This window comes from Lonchura striata, chromosome 4 (genome assembly GCF_046129695.1).
Source record: "Lonchura striata isolate bLonStr1 chromosome 4, bLonStr1.mat, whole genome shotgun sequence".
Classification (NCBI taxonomy): domain Eukaryota; kingdom Metazoa; phylum Chordata; class Aves; order Passeriformes; family Estrildidae; genus Lonchura; species Lonchura striata.
The window spans coordinates 16,970,152-16,982,260 of NC_134606.1; the positions used below are offsets into that span (position 1 = coordinate 16,970,152).

Here is a 12,109-nt window from a genome sequence, read left to right on the forward strand (position 1 = left end):
AATATATGAATTGTCATAATGATACATGGTGTTGTACCTGGTTTTTCATCACACAGACAATTGGAGCACAGACCTACATGTTTTAATTTGGGGAAAATTTTCAAGATTCTTTTTTCCTCTTTAATGCTGGGACATACATAAAATCATTATTTAAAAGCCTCAGCTGGACACATTTTTTTGACAAGACATAAAAGAATTTAAGATCTCAGTCTGATTTCTTAACTAGACATTCCACTGCAGTTCTCACCTCCTCCTCCAAAGGATGCCACTGCCCTAAATGCCAGAGGAGCAGAAGGATCAGCATTAACACCAGGAATAGGGTAGAAATTAGACAGTCCACATATATCTATTTTAATCACATTAATAGTTTTTCTTCTCTGCAACAACTAGATCTGGTCTAATAAAGATTAGTCTTTTAAGATTACATTTGCTCTCACAATATCTTTTGACTTCACTTTTAGAACATGTGTGCTTTCTCTTTGTTCATAAAAAATTCTGGGTGTAACAATAGGAAATATGATAGATTTTTTTTAATGAAGTGCAGTAAATCACATAGAGAGTATTGTTTTTGATACCCAAGGGTAACTACAAAATATTTCAAACTGTAATTGTTATCTTGGCCTAAAAGTTTACGTAGAGAAACAATCAGTAGGCAGGTCAACCCTTCTAGCCTTCTGTTCATTTTTATTGAGTGTGCTACTTCTTGATGATTTCAGAGATAGTAATCTGAACTGGATGCTGCTCTTTACCTTCTAGGGCTTTACCTTCTAGGTCAAAATAAAACTAATGGGGAGATATTTTGTTCCTACCAATTAATATGGGTTGTTTAATAAAAATCGAAAAGGAGGAGTTCTGAACAGTTGCAGAGAAATACACAAATCTCAAGAGCTCTGAGAGAAGCTGGAGGGGTGGGACTGAAGGGTTGTAGGAGAATATGGAGAGGGGTAAATGAATAGAAAATGCAAGAGGAAGAAAAGAGAGGGAAAAATTCAAATTAAAAGAAATCTGAGGTTCAAGGAAAAAAAAACCCCAAACTGTTACACATTTTTTGTTATCTTCATTGCACTAAAAGATAATGGAAATAAAAAAATAACAAAACTCTTGGAAATCAATTAATTGAAATCAGGGTTAGCATTTAAGAAAAGAAATCCCATAGAATTAAAGGGGGGGGGGTTTCTACTATTGATATGAGAGAGTTCCTGCAGTGCCTCCTACTGTGAAAAAGTTTTTTTGAGTAAAAGAGAATGGGCAAGAATTTTTAGAAAGCTGAAAGAAAAATAACCTACTTAGAGAAACTTGTTTTTTAATGGAATCCAAGCACAAGTAGTAACTTCATAACAGAAGACTGACATTGTGTTGATACCATTGCATTTCATTGCATTTCATTCAGAAATACAGACTTAAAAATGTGTCCAACTATCAAGAAAGTAGCCCGTGAGTTCAGACAGAGCTTGAGGGAACAGTCTTATTAATTTGAACAGGAGGCTCTTTTGTCAGACTTGGGAACTAACAGACATACTGCAGTACTAATTATGTCTGCCAAGTACTTACCTCCCTGTGGAAAGAACTGAGAGTAAATCTCTTTGAAGGTTTCTTCATTGACAACACCACTGGGGCACTCCTGGAAAAAAGTAAAAGACCAGAAATGAATGCCATCCAGTCTGGTCCACTCAGCTGATGTGTTCAGAAGACCGTCCACAACATGTGTGTGACTGACACATTAAAATGTGGGACTGCACTTTCAACCAAATATCAGTGCACATTATCACACTGAAGTATCTTCCTAAAGAATTCCCATGAGACAAAAACTCTTTCTGTGGCATGGATCCCAACTTCATTTGAGACCGGAGTGATACACATGGGCAGCAAACACAGTCCTGCAGTGAGTGGAGCTGTTGTGTCACCTGTGGGCCATGACTGGTCACTCCCTCAGCTGCCATCAGCATTTGCATGGAATGGAATTCCAGCAGGAATGTAAACACAATGGTAGAACATGCAGTCATGTTCTACTGGAAGAGTTTTATTCAATTAATTCAAAAGACCCTGCCTCTGAAGATCTTATTCAAACCTTGCAGATCCTTCTGCCTCTTTACATCTTTTTCATAAATTTAAATATGTAACACAGAATATGTAGGAAGTTTCTGAATAGAATGACCACAAAGAAAATTAAAGTAAGTGAAGAAGAATAAAGATGGTTAAACCAATGACTTATGCAGAGGCAGGAAAAGCAGAATTGTTTACTAAGTCAAGCATAAATATCCAAGACCAGAGAGCTGATTTCTAGTCCTGATTTTGCCAGACTGAGCAGAAGACTTTGGGCAATGTACTTCATTCATTTTATGCCTTGATTCCTTTGTTAATGCAAAAATGGGTTAAAAAGCCAGGTATGCTCTTTAAAAGAAAAGAATTTCTACAAACAAAGGGAAAAAAGAGAATGCAAATTTAATTTTAAGGTTCATACATTTATTTTTGACTATTATCATGCTATTTGGACTGAGGACTCAAACATATGTGCTCCTAGTCCTAAACTCAGGAAACTTAATAGCTGGAAATGTAGATCAAGAGTAGTGTAACATCTTCTATCAGTGTAATAACAACTTTTCCTATGAGAAAAAATAGTATTTCAATTAGATCAAATAAAAGCTACTGAGATATGTCACCTTCCGCTAAGAAAAAAATAGTGTAATCTCTAATTGACTGCCAAATGCATGGTCTGAGAAATGCATGTCAGATCTTTAGGCCTAGGATTATCATGCTTTTATGTCAATTATCCCTGGCTAAATTAGCTTTTCATCATAACTAAGCACATGCAAACATATAGCAAAAAAGAATTCTGTTAATTGAAATACCAGAAACAAGCATCAGTGTCAGAGATACACATACTAAATTATTTGTCCCTGGGCACAGAGACTGTCACTGATGCAGGCAGAGCTAGAGCTCAGGTCTCAATAAGATGAAATAAATACTGACTGCTGGGTCACACTGTTTTTGGAACCAAAGCCTTTGGGAAATGGGAGGAACAGTGAAATGAACCTCCACCCTTCATTAGGTAAGGAGCAATCCATAATTGAGGAGGCATCTCCCTGTCACAGCTTTGGGTACGAGGGCACTAAAACATCTCTCTCTTACCAGCTATCAGCTCTCTCTATCAGCTAGGCCACTGTCTCTATGGTTTCTAGCAGGTTTACAAGTAACAAGCAATAGGACAAGAGGAAATGGCCTCAAGAAGGAAATGGGCCCAGGGGAAGTTCAGATTGGATATAAGGGAAAATTTCTTCACTGAAAGGGTTATCAAGCATTGGGACAGGCTGCACAGGGAAGTGGTTGAGGCACCATCCCTGAAGATATTTAAAAGCGTGTAGGTGTGGCATTTGGGGACATGGTTTAGTTGTGGATTTGGCAGTTAATTGTTGGACTTGACCTCAGCCATCTTTTCAACCTTGATGATTCTATGATGTTATGATTCTACTGTGCTGCTTGTCTTTGGGAAGCCTTCTGGAGTTGTATAAGAGCATGCAAAAGAGCAGTATTTTTACATGGATTCAAAGCAAAATAAAGAAAACATCAGTGAGTTCTTCAGATACTCATTGAGATAATATTATAGGTATTCGATGTAGAAAATCTAACAAAAGTATTTTACAACCTCCTCTTCCAAGCATATAATGTATATGATCTGTCATTCCCAGACCTTCAGGAGGAAGAATAAGCAGCCTTTACCCTGAGATGGGTGTGAGTGTGAAAAAACAATGCAGCATTTTGAAATTTAGAAAAAGAAACAGTGGCTTCTTTTTGCTCTGCAGGTAATTTTTGTTCAGACAAGAAAGAAAAAAGAGCTGGGCACATTTTGAAGAAATTAAAGAGAAAATCTATATTTTTGAATTTGTATAGGTCAGATGTTGCCTTTTTATTTCCTCAGAAGCTTAATAAATAATGGATGAAAAAATGAACATTTAAGGTCATCTAACTCTATGGCTTATTAACATGTAAAACAATTTTTTCCGTTTTCCTTGGCTGGCAAAGACATTCAAACTATACTAATTTTCAAAAGAATGCACTCTCCTTTTTGCAGGAAATGCCAACAATTCCAACTCTGTGGGTCCTTAGTCTGAAAGCTCTGAAGACTGAGAGTCCCATTTTCTGACTGCATTAAATGTTGTGATGTTAGAGGAGAACTAAGGATACTCTGCAAAAATCTATGCAAGTTACTATTTTTTAGTTCAAAATAAGCTGGCGGCCTTTGTTATTAGAAAAATACATGATCTACATACCTCTTTCAAAGGCAGTCCTTTTTTTAATGTTGCTTAATAAGCTCTGGTTTCACCACACTGTTTGAAAGAATCATTGTTTGAAAAGGCAACCTACTTTCAGGTTCAGAGAATTCTATACTTCAGAGAATTATATATTAGCAGAGCCAGGGATGACATTTTGAGTTTCTCTAGCTTGTCCCTCTGTAGTTTCCTCTGTTCTTTGCCACAGCATTGCCAGTAACATTTTACCTTTTCCATCCTTGGAGGTCTGTGGAAATGATGTCTTAAGGACATTCATTAAAAACCTGAGATGCTAGCCAATTACATTTACCAGAAATACCAGCTCAAACTTTTCTTTCTTTAGCACACGTCTTTCCTCTGAGACGCTACATGACAGGGAACACTTCTGATCTTGAGTAATTTCATTCTAAAAATATAGGTGGCCAACATGATTTACCTCCATGACTGTACTTTTCTTGACTCATAAATCTGGTTTTATTGTGTTTATCAGGAGATTTGTGCAGTTCAGGGAAAGAGATTAAATATTGTAATTGTTAAGTACGCCCCAAGGTTTTATGTCAAGCTATTGCTGACTTCCACTGTACCAGCTATAATTAAAAAAATCTAACCTTTCATTAAACTCTTATAAAAGAGAGGAAAATAATTAATTAGTTTGAAAGAAAAATGTGAGGGTTATTTAAACAATTTCCTATATTCTCTCTTTCCTTGATCTAAATATAATTTATTTTGTTACAGCAAATTTCTGTTTTACAATCTTTTAAAATTGCATTAATGTATTAGATTTTCAGACTGGAGAATAAAAAGCAGGGAATGTTCAACTTGAACTGAATTCAGTTCTCTCTCTTTTAAAGAGAAAATAACAAACAGACAGAGAATAATAAATATGAATCTGCCTTTTGATGATCTCTCTTGCTTGCAATTTTGCTGCTGGGAAATTACATGTCCAGCACGTGGTCTTATGAACCACTTCAAACATAAATTATTTAGCCTCATACTGTCCAAGACAACCTTCCTTCAATATTTTTAAAAATACTGCAGTAGGTGATTCTTCTCTACTACCTAATCAACATCCTTTTCAGACAAGAGGCAAACCAAGAAGACACAAAGCCAGGGAAATAATGAAACGTAGAAAAGAGAATGAAGGAGAAACAAAGTTTTGAGTTTTTTTCTGCATAACAATTTTGAATGATGAATAAAGCTGGAGTTTTGGCAACCTTGAATATCTTTCAGCTATAGAATTTTGCATGACAAACTTCCCATCCCATGCTGCATCTGCTGTTTCAGTTTTCATACTGCTTACTTTTAGAGACATGTCCACATCCATTGATTTAAATATCTTCTCTTTTTGCATGTAGTTATATGCTCTATGTGCATGTGCCATCTAGGAATATGCCTTCAGCCTCGTTCTTGTTCATGCAGTTAAATCTGACCAGATACTTACCCCTAATGAATGTAATTATTTAATTCACTTTTTAATAAGTTTCTATAATTTAATATATTACTACATGAGTATTGCAGCCATTTTACTTGGAAATACTTTTAGAATTAAAGATGTATTTACCAAATACTAAGAGGGCTAAACTGAAATTTTGACCTACCTTAGAGCTGCATGCTAGGAATAAATAAATTTGTAATTTATTGTAAATTAAAAAACAAATAAATTTGTACTTTTGTAATTAGTTTCCTGGTTGTAAATATAAATAAACTCATCCATGCTGTATTCATCAGGAATAGATTTCATAGCCTATTTATATTTAAATGAGAGAAAGTGTGATTAATTTTCTGTCCTAAAAGTAGTCTTAGCATACAGGGTTCACTTTTGGTACTGGATTATTTCATAAAAAACACAGAATACATATCAGAAATTATCTTTGTGAAAAGGGGCTGCATGGCATTTCTGGAGTGCTGATCACACTACTGGCCAACATTGAAGAAACACCAAGAGCAGGGTAAAAATCCTGCAGCAGCTAATAAAAGCGAACTTACTATAGCAGGACTTCAAAGCAGATCATGCAAACAAAATGAGGTGTCTGGGGGAGAGAAGGTTTTGAAGTTGTTAAAAAGAAAACAAGTGTAGTATAAAAAAATATCTCAAAAGATATGCTTAAAAGAGATGTCATGCACTTGCCTGTGAAGCAGTCTCAGAAACTGAATTCAGAGAAAAACCTCTCTCTTGAAATATTTGAAATGTGGCTGAACAAAGAACGAGAAATTAAGACTGGAAATAATCTGGGAATAGTCACAGTTCAAAAGAGTTTTTCTCATTAATACAGATTTTAAGAAATCACAGACAACTATATTTATGCTCTTTTTCTTTTTTATTTTTATTTTCTTTAAATACTTCTAGAAGAATAAATAACAGAAGATTATGTAGGGAGAAGAGACCTGCTGTTTTCCTGCCCTAGATGTCCCAAGAGAGCAACAAACTCTCAGAGGTGGAAATACAAGCTAAGTACTGTCCATTAGGTTTTGGTAAAATTTCAAGGGGTTGCTTCAACTATGACTTAAAAGGAAAACCCCCATGTGTTTGTATTCTATTCTAGACAGTAATTTCTCTGATCAGCTTCTTTGAACTGGTGCCTTCTGGACTGCTGCATTGTCAGTATTTGGGCTCCTGCATTTACACACCTCTTTTTTAAACTACCTGAAGGACAGAAACATTTAGTTTCCTTTGTATAGATTTATCATTCAACATGGCAGCACATAAAATGGGAGCTTTGAGGAAGTTTATAGGAAACCAGTGCACACATGAGGTACTTGCAGTGACTACAGAAGAGATACCTGCCTTGGCTCTTCTGAGCAGGCTTTACATTATTCACCCAGCACTGTGTTCTCCTTGAGCTTTGCTGTCTGCCTGCTGTAAAAGCCAGCTTGTCAAAGCACTGGGAGGATGATTGGCAGGACAGTGTCTCAAACTACTCACAAAGGATGACAATTTGTGTTATTCTGTCTTTACACCTATCATTTTGGGGTCTGCCCAGGCCTGTACTCTAATGGAACAAGTCCAGACCTTACCTGCCTTTCTTCTGAAAGGCTGCTGAAGGAGCTGCTGTTCATTACCAAGAAACATGCAGAGAGAAGAGCACAGACTGCTGTGGAAGGGATGGGGAAAGGACAATTTTGAACACAGGTGCATCGGGTGCTCAGTCAAGAGTATTGGCTCAAAGCCTTTCCTACGTCATAGGAGAGTTCAGTTCCAGTATATTAACATGTGTAAGACACATGAAGGTACTCGGACAGCTGAAATTGTAAAAGCTCAAAATAAAAGGTGGTGTGAGGGTTTTGAAATTTTATTTACTACACTACTGGAAATTAGTTTTTATGAAAAATTTAAGGCCAGAATTAGTATGCTCTTCATCTGTGGAATATTGTTCCCACTATGTATAACAATATATGTTCTACATATGAATAGATTTATAATGATCTATTTCTAGTTTGATGGATTTTCACCCATTTTCTCTAATAAAGAACCTATGTTCAACTCAATTATATTGAAAACCACTGGTGTTTTTAACTTCAATTTTCACTTCTATATTTTGCATTACCAGGGAAGGGACAGCTATTAATTTAACCTCCTGTCTATTGAAATTGCATTAGTTTTTGGTTTAGTTTTTTTTAAATTTGATTTCTCATGTTAGTTTTCTCAGGAGTGGGCTATAAAAAAATCACTTTCATCGCACCTCCTCTATTGAAAAAAATATTTGGTTCGCATTTTTACAAATAACTTCCATGCCATCATATAGAAAGATGTTGTAACAAAGAAAGCAATGAATGATGAAATATGTGTAACCATAATTATATCTTGGATAAGATTTATTTACTTCAGGAGGACCCAAATATCTCCCTAAGAGAGTTTGCTCTTGCTTTCATTTATTGCAGAATCAATTCTTATAGATCAGAACACAAAAAAACTCTCTACTCTTGCTTCCTTGAATATAGTTGTGAGACTAGAGAGTTAATAGTAATGGTGAGAAAGAAATATTTTCTCCAGTCTTTATAGAAGCTGCATGGGATGAAAGACATACAAGTAATGGTTAGGGAAATGGTTAGGAACAGTTAAGTACAGTTACCTCAGAAAGTCTTTTGTCCCTACTCTTAAATCTTCCAATGAATTTGCCTATTTGGTTACCAGTGTAAAGCTTAAGCTATTTTATAAGACTCAAAAGGCAGACCCAAACAGAGAACACTAGTTACTGGGTCTAAAGGGACAACTTTCCTTTCGCTCTTTCCTCTTTAACTTAAAGTACAGTAGGATTGTTTCAGCTAAAGATTCACAGAGGGAACACCTCAAGTTGTTGCATTTTCATTTCATTCACAGGAGCTGTAAACTAATTTTATAGCTCAGTGGCTACAGTCTACATTTCTAGGAATGTTGTGGCAGTTTTGATTTGACAGCATCTCCATTATCATCCATTGGTGAAATACATGTAAAAACTCTTTTCAGGCTTTGTCTCATCAGGTAAAACACAAAACTTGCTTCTACTTAGCCACCTGCAGAAGAGATACAATAATGTTTCCCTGTGGCACAGCAAAGATGTACCACATTTTAAGCTTCCCACTGGAGGATACTCTAATGAACAAAAGCTTCTTTCCACCCCCTACATGCTATGGCAGTTTCAGAGGAAAACAAGCAGAAAAAAAGAAACTGGCTCACATCCAGCATGTGTGGCTTCACACAGTAAATAACAATCAACACTTTGGCTGCTTCCACAACCCAGCAGGCAAGGTGCCAGCAAATGCTTTTAATCAGAGCCATTCTTTGTTTAGCAATGCCCACTAACTAGTGAAATTTTCAGTTTGTTATTATTAGCACTGGCAGTAAAACAACAGTAAACAACATGGCTAAAGATTTGAAATTAAAAGCTCACCTGAAAGCTTGATAAAACTTCATGGATAAGTCCCAGGCATCTGAGTGGTGCTTAGTGTTTCTGCCCTTACTTGTCACTGCAGGATGGCATTTTACAATCTTGACTTGACAATTAAGCAGGAAATATAATTAAACTAAAGGCAGCAGAACCCATACTTCAGCAGTGCACCTTGTTGTAAACACTTTGGCAAACACAAGGTGCTCACCCTCTTGGGAAAAGCTGTATTTAGGTAAGCACTGCTTCAGTGACTTGCTTTTAACACATTCCCAAGTGAATTCTTTAAATCAAGTCCTTCCAAATCAGCTGAAATCCTAGGTGAGAGGAGAAGGAATAGCTCCACATTAGCAAGTGCTGGTCCCTTGGGTGTACCCTGTTAGTGATTCTCTTGAGCAGAATGGAAAACAATATTTTAATGGTCTATTCCATTCTTTAAAATCATGGAGGCATTTATTTTGTTTTTCCTACATGAGGATGCTTTTGTTTATCCTAGAAGTTGCTTGTATCCTTGAGGAGTGGAAGATTCACTGAGGAAGGAATTGTACTTACAGCCTTCTGCTAAATGTTAGTGGAGTTGCACCACAGCCATATCAGAAAATGGGGAAGCCTGAATATAGCTCAATGTATTTATGAAGGAGAAACAGCATGTCAGGGTGAAAAAATATCCTTAAATGCTTGTCAATCAACTGGATCTTGATACTAAGTACTAACTACTGACATCAAACCAAACTTTCATTTGAAAAATGAAGTAAGAACACACAGTTTTGCATTCCTTAGCCACATGACTGAATGAAAGATAATCAGGCTCAAAGTGTGTCCTAAGTCAGGCTATTCCAGTATTTTTTCAGAGCGGTTGCTCTTTGTTTCTTTCAAAGATGTGCATGGTAAAGGCAGACAGGTCAATATTTGGTTAGTGCTAAATACAATGAAAATACCAAGGAATTTCAGTGCCTACAGTCTCCTGCCAGCTTGCAGAAATGGCAAAGAACATAAAATTCAATGGGGACTGGTTTAGACACTGAAAATCAAACACTGTGCTCATTATTTATATTTTATATGGTAAATACATTTACCCTTTAACAAAGGTTTGTGCTTTCTCCGCTACTAACAACGCTTTGTCTAGGGAGAAGGGCCCCAGCAGTGCAAACAGAAGAACAAATGTGCTTACCTGCATACATATTTATAAAACTGAGCCTGACATTAGCATAAGTTGGAGCTGATTCACCAAGTACAGTGGGGGAAATCAGACCCAGTTGAGGCAATGATGTGAATTGAGGCTGCTGTGGGTGAGAGATGAGGTCTGTGGGATGAAATGCCTCTTCCCTGGCCACACAGTGAGGGCAGTGCCTCATCCTGGAGGAACTCTGGCACTCAGTGCCTGAGACAGGGTCTCCTCCCCATGTACCAAAACCTCACTGTCATTTCTGTGCTCGCCCAGTCCACCAGCAGAGCACATTGACACTTCTTTTCTGCTGCCCAAAGGTCCTTGGTAAGGAGAAGACACTTGGCCACAAGAGCTCTATTGCTCATGGTGATCAAGGAAAGACCAGAGTGTATGGGCTTTGTGGCCATTCATCTACATCCTTTTGAGAAGGAGGGGCGAACATTTCCATAAGACAAGGGAGGATGTACCATTACTGCTTATAAAGGAGATATTATTCCTGCAATTCAAAGACATGAGAAAAGCATCAGAATGGAATTTGAAGTTTAGCAAGACATATGAACTAATAATTCTTTAGCACAACAAAATATCTAAATGAACTATATTAATCTCCTTCAGACTGTTCTGGAGCTTTCCTTTCCTCATATGTGGATACTCGATACATTGCTTTTGGAGCATATTTAAAATTTGTAGCATAAGTCAAATCATTGAAACTGAATACTTAAAAAATATATAAATATATAAAACTATATAAATGGTGATTGATATTTGCTGTCATGTTTTCATGAAAACACAGAGAAATAAAAAAGAAGACATTTCTCAATTAAAACAGGTAACAAGAAGAATAAAAAGCGATAAGTAGAGAATCAGATACATATAAAAAAAGTAATCTGTCAATCAGTTTAGGCCTAAAAAACAGATTTTCTTTCTCATAGTTGTATCATTCCTTATGGAGATACATTGAGGCTGAAATTGCTGGACATAAATACTTCTTGCACAGTCTGCTAAGTTGATGGCACATGAAATTTGTCTTTGTTCCATAACCACCAATTTTGAGAACAAAATGAGAAATTAAGACTGTTATGACTTATGGTCCATTACGGGGGTGGTACAATACCTCTTTTTCAGTGAAGTAGACTATTGACTTGGTTGCCTGTGCATCAAAATACAGTGCTTAAATCACCAGAAAAATCATAATGATATTGATGTTCTGATATTTGTAATTGCTTGTAGCTAGTATTTCAGATACAAATACTGCTATATTCAGTCACTGAGAGCTCACTTTGAAAAGTTGTTCTTGGCACTTTTATGCGAGGCCACTGTGAAGCTGATCACAGTGTCAGAGAGGCATAAATGGAGTGAGTAAATAATTGTTAGAAATACATAAAGTGCAAAGAAAGTGCTTCCTAGATCAGTGTTTTTTCAGGCATGGGTTTACTGTGATTTCTACTTGACAGATATGGAGCTTGGCCATTGAGGGGTAAAGTATCTCCCTCAAATACACTGCCCACACATTTCACTCTTAACGCTGAAGAATTCAGCGTTCATTTTCCTCTCCTCTAGGGATGAACTTTGCTATCTCCAGCTCCTGGGAAAGTTCAGTTTCCCACAGCCACCAGCCCCCCCACTGGTACTCCCCACTTTGTTCCCAAGATGTGTTTGAGGAGGCTTTGATCAATGGCTGAGAAGCAATCTCTCAGATAGCCAGGGACCCTCTGAAAGGTTTTGGCTGTCAGACCAGAGACATTAAATCAGGCAGCTGTCAATGTGGAGCCCACGCAGGCCCTGAAGCACTGGTATAATGGTCTCAGGCA

The 12,109-nt window shown here is 36.9% G+C and overlaps 1 protein-coding gene across 10 annotated transcripts in view; it reads right to left on the reverse strand.

The window, feature by feature from the left end:
- The window catches only part of KCNIP4 (potassium voltage-gated channel interacting protein 4), a 384,367-nt gene that overhangs the window by 19,059 nt on the left and 353,199 nt on the right, over positions 1 to 12,109 (reverse strand). For all 10 annotated transcript variants that reach the window (XM_021554440.3, XM_021554439.3, XM_021554445.3 and 7 more), the window contains one exon: positions 1,552 to 1,621. In XM_021554440.3, the coding sequence (XP_021410115.1) occupies positions 1,552 to 1,621 (70 nt within the window). The remainder of the gene's footprint in view (positions 1 to 1,551; positions 1,622 to 12,109) is intronic.